The 18465-nt window shown below is 47.7% G+C and overlaps 1 protein-coding gene across 2 annotated transcripts; it reads right to left on the bottom strand.

The window, feature by feature from the left end:
- Positions 1–1481: 1481 nt before the first annotated feature.
- On the bottom strand, positions 1482–16952 carry Prelid3a (PRELI domain containing 3A). Of its 2 annotated transcripts, none has more exons than XM_021151069.2 (7): positions 16872–16952; positions 8980–9148; positions 8213–8302; positions 5151–5221; positions 4950–5052; positions 3961–4072; positions 1482–2953 (listed from the first exon to the last, which is right to left on the bottom strand). In XM_021151069.2, exons 1-6 carry the CDS (start codon positions 16901–16903, stop codon positions 4019–4021), a joined length of 519 nt encoding a protein of 172 aa, XP_021006728.1. In that variant the 5' UTR covers positions 16904–16952; the 3' UTR covers positions 1482–2953; positions 3961–4018. The 2 variants fall into 2 exon arrangements, with proteins under 2 accessions (XP_021006728.1, XP_029327596.1); XM_029471736.1 differs by having other exon boundaries at positions 1482–2949.
- Between the last annotated feature and the right edge of the window lie 1513 nt (positions 16953–18465).

The raw sequence follows: 18465 nt of genomic DNA, 5'->3' as shown, positions 1-18465 counted from the left end.
CTTCAAGAGGACCAAAGTTCCGTTCCTAGCACCCACATCAGGTAGCTCACAACTGCCTCTAATTCCAGCTCCAAGGGATTCGGCCCCACCCCGCCCCATTCTATGTGCTCCCATAGGCATCTGTACTCTTGTGATGTGTTCATAAATTTAAAAAAATGTTTGAAAAAGTAATTAACAGCAATTTAGTGGCTGAAGAGACAGTTCAGGCAGTAAAGTGCTTACCACACAAGCATGAGGGCCTGAATTCAGATGCCTGGCACACATGGAGAACAGCCAGGCATAGTGGCCAGCAGTGAGCCCACTGGCCTGGCACACCTTTCCCAGGGTGAGCCGACAGCAGAAAGGGACAGCACCTTGGCAGGAAGCCCAACCGGAGCCTCCATCCCCTGCATGGTCTCATGTGCTCTCACAGGCTGCAGCCCATATTTCTCTGAGACTGCATAAAAGAGTCAGGGGCCCAACTCCACATGCTCTCAAGCCTGGCACTTCTTAGAGACTAGTGGAGTTTCCTGAACACACTGTATTCTGTGTTTGGCCCCTGTTAGGCGTCTAGTTTGTGGGTTTCCTGTGGGTTTTGTTGCTTTGGGAATTTATGGGACCCTTCAGTGGAGCATCTTGGAATACAAGGCTGTCCTTTGAGATGTTCCTTCTAGGTACTCGGGCACTGACTGGCGTAGGATGTGTGAGGCTGATGCCGTCCTGTATTTTTTGAGCTGACCTGTGCCAGTTTTCTCAGCTTAAAATTAAGGTCTAACTACTTATAACACTAGATCATAAAACATTTACTTTTATGCTAATGAGTTCCCAAAAAGGTTGTGGAATCCACTTCCAACCAAAGCAGAGGTTACAAAGCCAACGGCTTTACACAGAATGAATACTGAAGACAATGACTACACTCCCTTAATTGGTTGAACTTGAAGCAGTATTACCTGTTTTTCTCACAGCTGTGACAGGAGGCAGCTTCAGAAAGGAGGGTTTGACAGAGTTCAGAGGAATCCAGTTCATTATGGCTGCAGAAGTGGTATGGTCTGAGGTGCCAAGCAAAAAACGGGAACCCCGCACTCCAGTGGCTTTTGCCTCCCCCTGCCCCTTGCCCATGGGGTGATTGGTGCTGCCCACAGTGAGAGGAGGTGTCCTTTCAGCCAAACCTCTCTAGGAATGTCTTCTCAGACACACCCAAGAGTGCTCTTCCTCAATGCCCTAGGTGCTCCCTACTCCAGTCAAGCTGTTAGTCAATAGTCTGTAACCATCTCAAAGTGGAAAAGTATCTAGGAGCTGCTACCACATAAAGAGGGAGCTGCAGTGTCCCTCTCAGGCGACCACCTTACTATGGTGGCTGACCCAGCAACAGTGGCAAGCCTTCAGTGGCCTCAGGAACTCTCTTCAGTGGCTCTCAGCAGTGAGTCCTCAAAGGGGGCTTTTCAGGACACTGTTGTTTAAAAGTAGAAAAGAGACAGTCACAAAAATAGTTACAGCGTGAACCGAGTTTAATGAAAGCAAAAGACGTCAACTTTCATAGGCATAGGAAAGTTCTAGAAATAGTGAGTGGACCAACAGAGGAAGAGCAGAGGTCTCTACTAGTCAACAGATTTAATTCCTTTTTAAAAGTACAAACATGAATTACGTGTGTGTGTGTGTGTGTGTGTGTGTGTGTGTGTTAAACAACCTTGATTTAAAGATGGTAGAAAGCCAGGCATGACAGTGCTCACTTGTAATTTGTAAGAGGTGGAAGAAGATGGAGGACAGCCTCATGTACAGTGAGTTGAAGGTCAACCTGAGTTATATGAGACTTTGTCTCAAAACAAAAGATGGCAGCACCGCATGCTCACGTCCCTGACTGAAACACCGACAGACTAAAGACTACAAAGAAAATGAGAAGCAGAAACTCTGAGGCAGGAAGGCAGTGTACGTGTGGGGGAGGGGTTCAATCTAGGACAAGAGCACAAAACCACCACTCACACCCCAGCCAGACCTCAAACCCCAGGATATGGAGAGAGGGAATTCGCTGGACAGCTCTTTGTAGATAGCAGGAGGTTCCCACAGTCTTCAAGGGCCACCCAGGCTTGTCAAGAGATCCTGTTGAAAAGACAGTTGGGACTTGACAAGAATCCCATAATGGGCATGGTGGTCCACACCTGTGATTCCAATGCTTGAGATGCTGAGGCAGGAGAAATGCCATGAGTTTCAGAACAGCCAAGGCTACATAGCAAGATCTGTCTCAAGAATAACAACCAAAAAGAGTCAAGTATAGCAGTCCAAGTCTGTAATCTCAAGACTTGGGAATGGGGAAGCAGAAGGAAGAGTTCAAGGGCATCTTCAGTCACACACAGAGTTCAAGGCCGGTCTTGAGTATGGAAATCCCAGTTGCTGCTGGAACCCATAGTGGCCTGTGTAGAGAGCTCCCAAACTGTTTCTGGATTCAGGGCATGATGGGGACCCTGAGGGCCAGAGAGCAACTTCTCATTCTCCTTCACAGAGGCAAGTGGGACACTATAAGGACATAGGGCTACCAGGAACAGAGGACAGCAGCCAGGCCCCTGGGGAAGGTTTGGGGGACCTACCCCAGCTTAGCTGGCAGGGCATGAGGAAAGGGGAGCTCTCTTTTGGTGGAGTGACTAGAGCCAGCACACAGAAGTAACACTCCTTCCAGAAGCAAATAAAAGCTTAAAACCAACACAGAGGCAGTGCAGCCCAGTACTGCCCAGCACAGTGCCCACAGCACAGCACCTACAGTAGAGCCCAGCAGACCAGGGCTCCACACCACTCCCAAGAAACGGCCTCACACAGCCTCACAGAGCTGGCGCCTGGGCCTGATGCTGCACTGGGAGGAAAGATTCCAGCAGACACCTCTTCCAGACTTGGTGGGAGCCTCAGCCACACTTGCCTCTCGTCTTCTTTATTCGTCCACACTTCCTTTCCTTTCTTCTTTGACTCTTTTTGGTGAGACATCTGACTAGAGAGAGGGATGGTTTAGCTCTAGTTGATGAAGAAACAACCTGAAGAGCTTAGACTTCACACCAGGACTCTCTCTCCACACACAGACCTGCACACAGCTTCCACAAGCTCAGCTCAGATTGAGGCTAAGAGACCCCAGAGCAGGTCTTGGCCTTGGATTCAAGGGAAACTTCTCTGGCAAGCTTCGTTGACTTAGGAAAAAGGAGCAAGAATATCTTAAAGATACCTCAAACCCCACAGCTTGCCTGCTGAGGGAAATGAGGAAATGGTCATGACTGGAGGCAACAGGGAAGCAAGCCACCACTGTCAGCAGCTTAACAGGGACATTCAAGCAGGAAGTGAGGAGGCCCCGCCTAAGAGAAGTGGGATGCTTTCTGTGAGGACATGACAAATGCCAACCAGTCAAGTGTCAAATATCTGGAGGCAGAGGAGACCAAGGACCATCTGTGAAGAGGTGCTCTTGCCACTACAGGGACAGGCCAGAGGCTGAACACTGGCTTGGACCAAGTAAGTAAACAGGCATGCAGCATGTTTCATAGAAACGTGTACAGACTGGGAGTGGAGCTCAGAGGTAGAGCGCTTACCCAAGCCCAGAAGGTGTGCGAGCCTCAGTCCACACCCCAGCATAATAAAAGGATCACGAATTTTTTTTTTTTCAAGAAGCTCAAATTTTACCCAAGATGGAAAAACTCCAGATTAAATTTCCCTGTGACACTGTGAGCCTATTCGTGGAGGCTCTTCACCAGCTGTGACAATCCTGCAGACTGTTCAGGCAGCCAGGAACTGAGACCTCAGGATATCAATTGCTACCCTGCCTTGCTCAGACTCCATCCAGTTGACAAGAAAAAGCTCAGGTGTACCCTGGAAACTTCTTTGACACAAACTAGGGAAATAAAGGAGGACGGAACCGTCCACTGTGACAGACAGTATGCAGCACGGAACTGACGACCCAGCAATCTCTCATGCACCCCATGCACACAGTAATAAAAAGCTAAAACTCTGTACCAGGTTAAGAAGTTACTGTGACTGCCCCTTGTGTCACCAGGCATGGGTGGCAGACCTGTTAGCTTATGGCGCTCTCGGAATGTTCAATTATCCACTCAATGGCAGCCCACCCCTGCAACAACACAAAAGGACTTCAGTTCTTGCCACATGCATGAAGGAACTGCTGTGGCAAAGAGGTAGCAATAATCTCCCTGAGCCATGGAGGTGGTCTGAATAAAAAGGGCCCCATAGGGAGTGCTACTAATGGGAGGTGTAGAAACCCTGTTGGAATATGACCTTGTTGGAGGAAGTGGGTTGTTAGAGGTGGGCTTAGAGGTCTCAGAAGTTCAAGCCAGGCCAGGTGGGCTTCCTGTGTCTTCCAGCTGCCTGCAAGTGTAGATAGAACTCTCCGCTACTCTCCAGTACCATGTCTGCCTGCACAATGCCAAGCTTCCTGCCATGATGACAATGGACTAAACCCCAGAACTGTAAGCCAGCCCCCATTAAATGTTTTCCTGTCTAAGGCTTGAGATGGTCATGGTGTCTCTTCACAGCAATAGAAACCCTAAGTTAAGACAGTCCACAGAAACAAGCCATCCAAGCTCGGAAACATGATGGGATGTTTTCAATGCCTTATTTCTCTAATGAATTAAAGAATGCACCAGCTTGAGCCATCTCAAGGTCAACACCCTCTCAGAATAACACAGCCAATTCATATCTGAGACCTAAGACATCCCAAAGTCCCAGAGCCAAAGCTGCCATGTGGAGACCAGATAGACTGGGATGAACTTCAAAGCAATAGTAACCCTTACTAGGACAGATGTCTTTCGCCTCAAGAACCTGGCCAGCCCTTCTGTATCTCTATTTGAAACATCTGTGGGAAGTCTATTGCCTTAGAAGCTCAACTGCAAAGATCCCCATCCTCAGGAGGACCCAAGGACTGGACATGTCCCCACCTCTTCTGGCACATTACCACAGACTGCACCAGGGCCCTGTCCTGAGGTGTTCACCTTCTTTGCATTGGAGGATATCGTGGTGGCCATTAGACTTTCCAGGTAGCTCCCCAAGCTAATTCCCTTCACAGTGATGATGGCTTCTTGAGTGAGCACAGTCCTGCAGAAGAGCAGAAGTAAGGGGCTGACCAACCCCGGGAGGGAGGCTCCGTCCACCCCTGCTGCTCAATGTGTCCATCCCAGGACGAGGTGACTCACTTTTCAGGGTTCTCTGGATGAGGTGTGTACACCAACCTCTCATTCACTGATACCAGATTCGTGAGCGTGATCTTTAAAAAACAAGCACACACACACAAAAGAATAAAACACCGCTGCCTTAGGTTCTAATTTTCTTGTATATTTCTCAAACCATCTACCCTTCCAGCCCAGATTAACACTTAGGAAAGCCAGAGAAAGACAACATTCAGTGTGTGTCAGGGACACTACTGGGCAGCTCCTTCTGGTTTGTTTTGGTTTTTTTGGTTTTTCGAGACAGGATTTCTCTGTGTAGCCCTGGCTGTCCTGGAACTCACTCTTTAGACCAGGCTGGCCTCAAACTCAGAAATCTGCCTGCCTCTGCCTCCCGAGTGCTGGGATTAAAGTCGTGCACCACCATTGCCCAGCTGGGCAGCTCCTTGATGATGATCATGGACCTCTACCCACGGCTGAGGCAGGATCTGCCTTCAGGGCATCCACACATTGCCAAGCCTGTCAGCAACTGTAGGACAGAGAGCCCACTGTCGCTGTCCATGGCAACAGCAGCCAGCTTTCCAGCCCTCGTGGAATCTCGGAATGGCTGGACGTGCTGGACTCTGGGATTCACACAGAAGCTTCAGCAATCCGGTCTCCAGTCCTACTTCCTGTCAGCAAACTAACTTACTGTTTGTATTTTCTATTAAAACCTACCTAGAGCCAGTGAGATAGCTCAGCAGATAAAGGTGCTTACCACAGAGGCCTAGCAACATGAGTTCGATTCTTGGAACCCATATAAAGAAAGGAGAGAACTGACTCCATAAAGCTGTCTTCTGGCCTCCAATGCATTCAGTGGCATGCTAACACACAGTAATAAAAATTAAAAGTAAAAAAAAAAAACAAAAACAAAACAACAACAACAATAACCACCTAAAAAATGCCTCTAGAATATCATGGTGAACAGAGTTCTCTATGGCACTACGACATTACATTTGCATGTCAGCTACAAACACACATGACTAATGAACACCCAGGATGCAGACTGAACCAGGGAGCCAGGAATGTTAATACACAGGTTGTCCCTTCAGAGAGAGATGCATAACCTGTTTTCCGCCTGGAAGGCTGGGAGTGGACATAGTTAATAACCTGGTGACTTTTGTGCTGTCCATGTGGCAGAGAGCACACAGGACCTTCCTTCTCATCTTGAGCTTGCTCTTCTCGGTCAGTCTGCCAGAACCTACCTTTATGGACGATGCCGCTTGCTTTACAAAGAGATCTGATGTAGTCATGTCTTAAAAACTTTGTTGTGTACAAGGAATTGAGTTCATTATCACCAGGAAACTTTCCCCCAAATTGTGCTGTGCTAAATATGCCTCAGATAAAATATCTAGGGTCAGACTCTCAAAGTTTGAACCAAAACCAGCTACTGAGTCCTGCTGGCTAGATACCCCACACTCCACTGCTGTGACTCAGGACACACTCTGGGTTTGATCATGTCTGTTGCTTTATCTGTTTACACTTTGTGAGGATTGTGTGCACTTCTGTCTCATTACTATTTGTATTAATATATGAAAACTGAACACATATATGTGTATCATAATGTTTCAATGCATATATACATTGTATAACATTGAAATCAGGGTAAGTAGTGCCTAATCCCACCATTAGGAAAAGCTCTAGGAGTTCCAGGCCAGAAGGCCAGCTTGATCTACATAATTAAACCCTGTATCAAAAAAATAAACTTGGGGCTGGAGAGATGGCTCAGCGGTTAAGAGCACTGACTGCTCTTCCAGAGGTCCTGAGTTCAAATCCCAGCAACCACATGGTGGCTCACAACCATCTGTAATGAGATCTAACGCCCTCTTCTGGGGTGTCTGAAGACAACTACAGTGTACTTATATATGATAATAAGTAAATCTTTAAAAAAAAAAAAAACTTAAAAAAATTAGGGCAGCCCGGCAGTGGTGGCGCCTGCCTTTAATCCCAGCACTCGGGAGGCAGAGGCAGTAGGATTTCTGAGTTCCAGGACAGCCTGGTCTACAGAGTGAGTTCCTGGACAGCCAGGGCTATACAGAGAAACCCTGTCTCGAAAAAAAGAAAAAATTAGGGTAAACATTTCTGTTTCCTCAAATATTTATATCTTTGTGGTGGAGACATTCTAAGTATTTTCTTCTACACGTATATAAATATAATAGTTAGCTGGGGCATAGTAACACATATCTGAAGGATATCTGTAAATTCCAAGCCAGTCTAGTCTACAAAGCAAGTTCTAGGCCAGCTGGCGCTACATAGTGAGACCCTGTATTATTATCATCACTGATAATAAGTACACACATTGTTATCTATAGCCACCCAACTGTGCAATAGTACACCCAGATTCAGCAGTTTTGTTTTGTTTTGTTTTGATTGGTTTGGTTAGGTTTTTCGAGACAGGGTTTCTCTCTATAGCCCTGGCTGTCTTGGAACTCACGCTGTAGACCAGGCTGGCCTCGAACTCAGAAATCTGCCTGCCTCTGCCTCCCGAGTGCTGGGATTAAAGGCGTGCGCCACCGCGCCCGGCTAGCAGTTTTCTTATCTAACTAGTTATTGCCTTTCTTTCTTTTTCTTCTCTCTCTCTCTCTCTTATTTATTTAGAGGCAGGGTTTTACCATGTATCTCTGTCTGTCCTGGAACTCACTATGTAGATCAAGCTGGCCTCAAACTCACAGAGATCTGCCTGACCCACACACGACCACACCTGACCTATTGCCCTTTTCCTTATGTTGATTATATTAGAATAAACAGGTGAGAAAATGGTAAGTGTGGTGTCTCAAGCCTGTAGCCTCAGAACTCCTCAGGCTGAGGCAGGAGGATTAAAGAAAATTTAAGACCAGCTTGGGCTATCCATCGAGTTCCATCCAGGCTGAACAGCGGGTACAGTGAGAACCCCCACCTCAAAACAAAACGAAGATAAAATACCACTAAATAATGTAATCCTCCCAAGTGCTCTCCGAGCGAGCAAAAGGCAGCTGGAAGTAGAGTTTAGGGGAGGCATTCCGCACCATCGGGGAGCAACACTAAGCTCCTTCTCATCTTAGACCACTGCTTACATTGGTGGAACACAGCTCCATTTTCCTGGCAGCCGGATCCACAACGGAGCGCTCTTTGATGTACGTCAAGGTCCTGTTGGCTCCCAAAATCTAAAAGACAAAATAAAAGAGTAGAGCAACATTCTAACGTCCAGTTACGCATTTCCTTACAACAAATGCTCTATACCTGCGGATTCAGTAAAGGGCAGAGAGAGTAACCCCCCCCCCGCCCGCCCGCAGATATTAGAAAGTGGAGCTAAGTGTTTAACGCATGACAGTAATGAATGTCGCGACAAAACTTAAAGCAGAGAAGCCAGGGATTTTGAGGAAAGAGGCTCCTCTGCTGACAGAGTTTGGAAGGCAAGAATCTGCCTGCAGAGATAGTTTTCACATCCTACATAGAATCCAGGAGTAGCAAAGGAGCCACAAGGAGACCCTGGGGCTATGCAAGGACCTGCACTTGGAGTTGGAGGAAGGTTAGGGTGCTGCCTTAAGTTAACATTCTCACGGTTCTCCACCCCGATCCCATTTTTGGCTCTAAAAGCCAGCTCACATGTAAAAAGTATGACTGCAGCACCACAAAAGGTGCGAATCTGCTCCTTCACATTTGTCCCTGAAGAAAGGTCACCCAGGTCACCTAACCCAGAGTGACTAGAGTCCTTCCCAGACAACAGAATGAGAACCATGGACAGTCTGGAAGGGGGCAAGGGACTGCAGGGACCTACTCTGCCCAGCCATTTGTGGCATCCCCCAGCAGTAAGCGCCCGCGGCCACACAGGGACTCTCACCGCTCGCACGAGGCCAGGCAGCCCCCATTCGGTGCTGAGCAGGCGCAGACTGTGCAGGCGCCCACAGCCATCCACGCTGCGTTCCAGCACATCCACGCCCACCACGCAGGGGTTCATCGGGTTAGGGTACTTCCGCATGGCCGCCTTGATCACCGTGTCCCAGGGATGGCTGGCAAGAGAATACAATCAGCATAGGAAGTGGCCCAGGTGTTTATTCTGGTCAGGCTGCCCTGGGTGCTGTCTAAATCCATGCCTCCTGCGGGGCCCCAGGTCTGTGCTGAGGCTACACAGGGCCATCAAGCTTAGTTGATCTCTGGCTTTTCCTGTCTTGGTCCTCCTCCAGCCTCCAGGAGGCAGAAACCTTTTGTGGGCACTTCTCTGCAGTGAGACCATTTCCCTACCTGCACTTCGCTGGAAAAACGCTGGCTGCGGTCCTTAATGTAAGAGGACCCTGACTTCCAGTAGGGCTCATGGTCCTACCAGACTGCCTGGCTATCCAGTAGAATCCCAAGGAATCTTACGGATGACCCAAGAACTCCTCAAGGCTTCCCGTGCAGAGTCACACTTGTCTAAGTCAGAGCTCAGAGCTAAGCTAATTTATTTCTTGCTCTCAGAGATGGCAAAGCCTCAGACTGCAGCCTACTACTACTGTCCAGAGCCATGACCTAACCTCAAACCTCAGACCGCTGTGATGGAGCCAGGTTAAAGGAGCGTCCCTTCCAGATGTTCAACGTGGGCCTTACCCCACTGCTTACCCCACTGTCAAGTCAGCTAGCCCTCCCTCCCTTCCTGATACGCTTTCCTGGAAAGTCTCCCTCAAATGTATCGCCACGATGCCATCATTTCTGATTCAGACTCGAATGATATACAACTTGTTTAAATATACTTACACAAAATAACCACAGAAGTTATTGTAGGTATGTGTGGGTTTGGTTTTGTTGGGGTTTTGTTTGTTTGGTTGTTTGGTTGTTTGGTTGGTTGGTTTTCAATTCAGGGTTTCTCTGTGTAGTCCTGTGTAGACTATCCTGGAACTTCCTCTGTAGACCAGGCTGGCCTTGAACTCAGGGATCTGCCAGCCTCTGCCTCCTTAGTGTTGGGATTAAAGGCGTGCACCACCACCGCCTGGCTGTAATATGTTTTATCTGCATGTTTATATGTGCACCCACGTTGTTTGGTGCCCATGGAGGCTAAGAGAGTATCAGATCCCCTGGAACTGGAGTTATCTGTTGAGAGTTGTCTCTAAAGCTGTCTCTATCACTATCTCTAAAGTGACAAAACCCAGCCGGCTGTATTGACGAATGCCTTTAATCCTAGCAGGGAGGCAGAGGCAGACAGAACAGAGGCTAACCTGGTCTATAAAGCAAGTTCCAAATTGTCAGGGCTACACAGAGAAACTGTCTTAAAAATAAAAAAATAAAATTAGGTGGCAAAATCTAGGCACAAAATCAATATTGCACCCACTGGCTGAAGAAAACACTAACATACAGCCAGCATGCAAACCTTGTGGCATGAGGTATGGACAATGACAGGGCTGGCTGAAGGCCCCTGAGCCATTCACTGGAGCGCCTGCTGGCTCCTTTGCCTGCAGGAACAAGCTGCAAGGGCACAAAGCTCTCTCTCTGACAGATGAGGAGTTGAATGGACACCACTCTCAAGAGACCCCAGCTACACAGAGACATGGTGTGACTAGGTCCTATCCTAAAGGAAGGGAGGCCTCTGCCACACCCATTCCAGAATGGTCCCCAGCATCCGTGGCAAGGGCTGCCTGGACCAACAAAAGGCAGATAGGAGGGCGAATTCTGGCTTCTATGCTATATCGGAGTTCTCTAAAGAAGAGAACAGAGAGAGAAAGGGTGGGGTGGGGTGGAGAATGTGTATGAATTATTTGATTATATATATTAAAGGGGATCTGTTAGACTGCCTTACATGATACCGTCTAGGTAGCCCCCACAGTGGCTGTCTCACATTGGAGAGGCTGAGAATCCGGTACCTGCTCAGCCCATGGGGCTGATCCCAGCAGTCCCAATCTGTGCTGAAGGCCTAGAGAACTACTAGAGAGCTGCTGGTCTTCAAGCTGTTGAATCCTGAAGAACTGGTCCTGATGTCTAATGTCCGTGGAGGGATGCCATAGCAACAGGAAGGATGGACTTGCGGGCAAGAGTGGGAGCAAGCAGACAGAATGCAAAGCGCCCCTCTTCCATGTCCATTGCTCTATGTGGCCATCAGAAGACGCTTCTCACACTTAACAGTGTGTCTTTCCGCAAGTCCCTCGCAAGAGTGTCCAGCAGCTTACACTTCAGTTGATCCGAGATACAGTAAAGTCAGCAATGAAGACTCATCACACATGCTAAGATTCGAGAGTGTCTAAGGGAGAACCCCAGTCAATGGCAGGGTAATAGAAACCAGGGTCCAAGATCTGCCTAAATCGGTCAGGCGGTGGTGGCATAGGCCTTTGATCCCAGCACCTGGGAGGCAGACCTCTGTGAGTTCAAGGCCAGCCTGGTCTACAGAGCAAGTTCCATTACAGCCAAGACTACAAAAGAGAAGGCCTGTCTTGAAAAATAAAACAAAAGCCAAACCAAACAAAACATTTAAAAAAAAAAAAAGATTTGCCTAAATCATTTAGTAAAAAGGCCAAGGTGGGAATGCATGGGTAACCACCATGAATGTTATAAGAACCTCACCATGCATGGATCCAGGAGTCTGCTCTTCCCATTTTTGCTTATTTCTAAAAGTTGTAGGTTTGGAGGTGAAGAGGCAGTCACAGGACCAAAGCTCAGCTCAGCTGTATCCTACCTCCATCGGGTTCTACAGAACGTGGCCACACCCTGGGGGCTCTGGACCTGGTTGCCACAATGTGACTGGGACATTCCTAGCTCTCACCACATTAACATTGACACTGATGACTCCTTAAAGCAATAGGGGAAAGTGCTGGACTCTTCCCAGCAACGCAGGCGGGGCTCCAAACCACAGCCTGGTCACGCTGCTGCTCACACACACACTTAGGAAAATAACTCAGGATTCTCTAAGGAGTATGTGATGAAATGGTGAAGTGGTTAATCTGATCATCGCTTGACCCCCGAGGACTCTTCCCTTTGACAGTCTGCAAGAGAACAGGAAGCGCGCCAGATACATTTCTGCAGGACGAGAGGATCTCAGGCTGCCCTGGTTTATCAGCCGTTGTGTTGAGAGCACACAGAAGCTGCCTCTCAACACCCCCTGCTTGCCCTTGAAAGAACAATGCACAAACTGTTCTCTCAGACTTGGGGACTTGGTGGGTGTTTTCTGGAAAGTTGAGGGAGTGAGCAACTTTAAGGCAAACATTGTTAGTGTTTGTTGCCCAAAGATAAAACCTGAGCCTTTGAATGAAAGCTGAAAGTCCAGGAAACTTGTATCCATTACCATGAGCCTAACTGGCCCACACTACAAACCTGGGACCATCCGCCTTCCACAGGAGGGATGCACCGCTTTTGGGCCATGCTGTTCTCGTCACAGCAACAGAAACCCTAACTAAAGACAGACATTTATGTCTTAGAGCTCCTTATCTGTGTGATGCTGGACTCTACCGGTACACCTCAACCAAGGCTAAAAATTACAAAACAGCAGATGCAGAAGTAGATAAGAAAATCAAACTACAGAAATACAGGAATCATGGATATTATTTTTAAAGTGCCAGAGTCTCCCAATTTCTGCAAAACGCAGTTAAGTTTTTGATTTTTTTAAAATTGTTGACAGAGGGCCTCATATATGCTCAGCTGACCTTGGACTCCTGACTTTCCTGCCTCTCCCTCCCAGTTGCTGGGACTACAGGCTTATACCACTATGTCAAGTTTAAGGGGGTGGAGACTGAACCCAGGATTCCTGCACTCAAGGCAAATATCTATTATCCCCGTTCCAGTTTGTACAGTAGTACAAGCTTAAAACCAGGCACGGTGGTGCATGCATGCCCTGTCATCTGAGCACTCAGGAAATGGGCACAGAAGGATCAGAAATTCAAAGTCACCCTTAGCTGCACAGTGAGGCCAGCCTGGGCTACATGAAACCCTGTGTCCAAAAACAAAAGGGGGAAGGGGTTACTATTGTTTAGTGCAATGAATTAATATTTTAAATTTTCAATTAAAATTTCTAATGGTAATATACAGTTGGTTGGTTGTCTTTTAAGATAGGGTCTCTGTATGCCTCAATACCCTCCCTGCTAAGTGCTGGGGTTATAGGTTGTGCCAGTCTACCTGGCTCTCTGATATAGTAACTAATATAAGCTATAGTCAGCATAAACAAAACTGAGGGCCTTGACATCTCAAGATTCGGCCCAGGGTCGCTTGTCTCTGTGCCTGGACAAGGCAGGACACAACGACAAAGATCACAGAGTACAGAGGAACAGCTCACCCATCTCAAGACAGAGAGCAGAAAGGAGTGAGAGAAAGGGTGAGAGCCAAGACACACCCCTTCAAGGGCACACCCCAGGTGACTCCCTCCAACAAGGTCCCAACTTATATGGGTCCACCATTTCCCACTTTCATTGTATTAAATCAATGTTAGGTCAGAGACCTCGTGAACACATCGCCTATGGCAGTGGTTCTCAACTTGTGGGTCATGACCTCTTTGGGGCCACATATCAGATGTCCTGCATATCAAATATTTACGTTACAATCCATAAGAGTAGCAAAATTAGTTATTGAGTAGCAATGAAAATAACTTTATGGCTGGGGGTCACCACAACACGAGAAACCATATTAAAGGGTCGGTCGCAGCACTAGGAAGGTTGGGAGCCACTGTATGGAAAAGCTCTTGCAAACACACCCAGAGGCATGCCTTACTAATCTCCACATGTCTCTCAACCTAAGAGAACGGCCAGTATTGGCCATCACAGGCCATAAGCATAGAACAAGCACAAGTGTCCTTTCAATAAGATAGGACAAATTATAACATTCATAAGGTAGGTGATTATACAGCTAGTATGATCAAGCTATACGTACATTAACTTATATCCATAGATATGTTATCAGCTTAGTTGGAGCTCAAAAAAACACACTACTGGGAGGAAAAGATCCTTGTGAGATGATGTCGGTGACCCCTATTTGGGAAAACCAAACCACATTATGCGGATTTCTACATAAACAGACATATATGTGATGGCGTGCACGCTTATCACGGGTCAGCATGTCTACCATGTTTACCATCGCAGCTGCCTTTGCTGAAAAGAAAAGGAAGAGACAAAACTGAAGAGAAGGGCAAGTGGACATGCTCTGCCTCTCCAGAAGGTTAATTTCTTTTCCCCCTGCTCCTTACTAGAAAGCAAGCTATAGGTCCACCTGCTCAAAGCTCTACTGCCCTGAGTGGGTGCTGACAGCCTGCCGGAGGTCTATGGCTGCCCTTATTCCGGAAGGGCATCTGGCCTCCCTGTGAGCTCCCTCCCTATGAACAGTGCCAGGGTCAGGCACTGGCAGGGTACCTGGGACACAATACAAAGAAGCAGCACATGCTACCACACGGGTGAGCCTCAAAAATTATGATGGTGGTGATGGTGATGATTTCCAAAAGAAACCAGACACAGGATACCACATATGATGTTGACTATTTATATAAAGTATCCAGGAGAAAAAAAATCTACAGAAACAGATCAGTGGTTTCTGGGGTCAGGAATGGAGAGGGAGTTCATCTCCCACATAAAGTTCAGGATCTCTCTAGAAGATAACAGAGATGATCTAAAGCTAGACCACCACAGTGATGGCTGCACAATTTGCAAAGAAAATAAAACAATAACAAAAACCAATTTCTGGGGGTCTGGAGAGATGGCTCAGTGGTTAAGAGCACTGACTGCTCTTCCAGAGGTCCTGAGTTCAATTCCCAGCAACCACATGGTCGTTCACAACCATCCTTAATCTGATGCTCTCTTCTAGTGTGTCTGAAGACAGCTGCAGTGTACTTATATAATAAATAAATAAATATTCGGCAGGAGAGAGCAGGGGCTGGAGCAAACAAAGGTCATGAGTTCAATTCCCAGCAACCATGGCTCACAACCATCTGTACAGCTACAGTGTACTCATATACATAAAATAAATACATAAATCTTTTAAAAAGCAAATTCTGTAATTATATTAAAAATTACTCATTTGTATAATACATTTAAAGTTTTTCTCATGTTCTCTTTTCACATGCGGTGTGCATGAGGGTGAGTGCTGTGCACAGGTGCATGGAGGTGTGCGTGCTTGTGTGTGCGTGCTTGTGTGTGCATGCTTGTGCAGGCCCAAGACCGATGCAGAGCTCCTGTGAATGAGGCAGGGTAGTCCAGCCAGCCAACTTGTTCCAGGCATCTCCATCTCTACTTTACCAAGCTAGAATCACAGGCCAACTGTTCCAATCACTGGAGATCTGAACTTTAGCCCCACACTCACACAGCAAGGTCTTTAACCAGTGTGCCAAGTCCCCAGCCCAGAATCACAGAACACATTTTTAAATGGATGACTTGGGGCCAGCAAGATGGCTCAGCTGCTAAAGATGCCTGCTGTCAAACTTCGATCTCCTGATCCACAAGGAACTGAGAACCGACTCGCTCATGTTATCTTGACTGCAGCTTGCACAATGTGGCTTGTGCTCATACACACACCACACACACAAACACACACACACACACACAAATTAATTAAATGTAATTTTAAAAATATTTAAAAAAAAAAGAGCCAACTTTGGTGACACATGGCTTTAACCCCAGCACTGGGGAAGCAGAGGCAAGCAGATCTATATGAGCTCAGGACCATCCTGGTCTACACAGCAAGAACATCCAGGCCAGCTAAGGCCACACAGTGAAATCCTATCTCAAAAAAAGAAAAATAATCTCCCCCAAACACACATACATTAAAATGAGTGGTAGCACATTACAGATTACAAAATGTAAATAATAAGGATTAAAAAAAACAAAACAAAACAAAACAACAAAAAACGAAAGAGGCAAAAATGGTCAAAATTGTCAACAGTGACTTTCCAGTGGCAGTCAACATTTCAGGGCCTCAGCGAGTCCAAGTCTCTGGCATCTCTGTACTTTATGACTTTCTCTGCACCTAGGTGGTACAAATTACGTCGGAATATTGGGGGGACCTTCAGAAAGCCTGCCAAGTTTACCAAAAATTTACATACCACCCGTCTAAAGTTCCAAATTTTTTAAAGGGATTTTTTTTTCCTAGAGGCGGATGCTATAGCTCAGTGATGGAACGCTTTTCCAGCAGGCTCGAAACGCTGGGTCCGGGCCCAGCACCATCGAAAAATAAAAATAAGGAAGCCAGACGTTCTGAAGCCAGGTGATCAATTTTTATTTTTTAAAAAAAAATTTAACACTTTAAAAGACAATGGACGACAATTCTGTTTCGTGCAGTCTCTCCACGTCCACCCCCGCTCGGAACGAAACGCTTCTCCAATCGGGATCAGAAAGTCTCAAAAAATCCTTTGAAAAGCTAATCAAAACACTCGATGGGGAGAAGGAAGGCGCCCCTCGGGTCAGGGGAGCACTCGTGGCAGTTCGCGGTGTCCCTGGTGGCTTGGAGGTGTCCGGGTGCACAGGGATTCAGGACCAAACGCCCCAAACGCCTTCCTCGCGTCTAGATTTTTCCCGAGCCCAAGCCCCTTGGGTACCGTGGGTGACACCCGCTACAAGGGAGGCTGGCCACAGGCCGCTGCCCTATTCCCGATGGGATCGCGACGCCCCACGACGCAGCTTGCGGCTGACACAAACCGGCTGAAGATGCGGAGGCCTCGCCACGCACCTGCCGCCCCGCTCCCCACCGGGCCGTGATCCCGGCTCCGAAGCGCTTGCCGGTCCCGGATCCCCGCCCCTCCCCGAGGCCGCACGGCTCAGACCGCATCCACGCGTTTCCCAGCGCAGCCCTCCGCTGGCTCACCCGAACACGTGCTCCGAGCTCCAGATCTTCATCGCCGCAGCCGCAGGCCTAGGGCGCGGGCTCCGCGCTTTGCGGGATGCTGCGCGGCGCCGTGGGGGCGGGGCGCCCGCTCTACCGCCTCCCCCGTCACGTGGCCCGGACTGCGGCGGCTAAAAATAGGGAGGTGGGAGGCGAGTGGTACCCAGCGCCGCGCTGCCGCGGGGACGAGCGCGAGTGCGCAGCCACAAACGGCAGCTCTGGGTTCTTTGAAGCTGTTCAAATCCTGCCTCTATCCTGTCCAAGCACACGCAAAAGTGATGGACACTAGAACTGTCGATCCAAAATAAACAGTCTGGGTATCGAATAAGCTTGAAACCCTAATGCTATCGCGACGCATCACAGGCAACCCACTAGGGAGACTACAAAGGCTCCCTCACCGCTAAGAAACAGAAGTAGCCAGTTCTACGAACGCTTTTTACGTGAACAATATGTGGTGCTGCCCCCAAAACGCTTGGGGACAAAGGCAGACTTCGTCCTAAAGTTATCAGTAACTGGAGCGCTGCTCCAACGGAGCTAATTGCCTTTATCCTGTAGTCACGGAAACAGTCTTGCCTGGGGGGCGGGGGGAGGTAGTAAGACCCAGTTTGTTTTTGAGCCGAGTATGTGCGATCTTGATCCAGGAACAAGGATTGAGGTTTCCCTGAAAGGCATGTCCCACTCCGGATGCGGTTACTTACGAGAACCTGTGTCAGTTACAGAACAAAGAAAATCACAAGTCGTGGCAAATACCAACTAAGTCAGCAGCGACCAGGGCAACTCGGGAACTTGGCTATAGGCCTCAGATGATAACATTCTTAGCATATGGATTGGTAAAAAGTCAGTGGTCTGCTATGAGGTATACTGTAAGTGTTCTGATAAGCAAGGATGTTTGATCAGATACATGGGTGTGCAACGAACTATCTTCAGAGGGACTGAAAACCCGGCTGATGGGTGGGTATGACAGCCCACATGTAATCTGAGCTCACTAGAGGTAGACACCGAATCTAGCACCCAAGATGGCTAGCTAGACTAAGAAGCTACAGTTTAGCAAGAGATTCCATGCATACATCAGTACCGACACACACCATGTAACCCACACACATGCAAATATGAACATAAGTACTACATACAAACACAAACAAAAAGAGAAAGATTTAAAAAGGACTAAGAATAGCTCAAGAAAATTTGACTCTAATCTGCATTATTTTAACTCTCCATAAACACTAAGTTCAGTCTGTTGGTCTTGGAGTCTTTAACAAGGTATGGCTTTTTTCTTTTTCTTGGAAATTTCAGAGAGATATATTGATCATAACTTGGGCTCATATGGTGGCTCCTGCTTATATATAATCCTAGCACTTGGAAGGGTAGAGTAAGATGAGGAATTAGAAACCAGGCTGGACTACATGGCAAGTGTTAATAGTAAGGCGTGCCAGACCTGGTAAGGCACTGTATAACCTGAGTTTAGCGGAGCACACCTGGGGCATCTTCAGCTACAGATGGAGTTTGAGGCCTGGACTGCACAAAACCTTGTCAAAACAAACAAACAAACAAACAAGAGTAAAAAGAGTTTGGGAAT

The sequence above is a fragment of the Mus caroli genome, chromosome 18 (genome assembly GCF_900094665.2).
Source record: "Mus caroli chromosome 18, CAROLI_EIJ_v1.1, whole genome shotgun sequence".
NCBI lineage: Eukaryota > Metazoa > Chordata > Mammalia > Rodentia > Muridae > Mus > Mus caroli.
The sequence above is the reverse complement of the archived record's forward strand: the minus strand, read 5'-3'. Positions and strand labels throughout refer to the sequence as shown.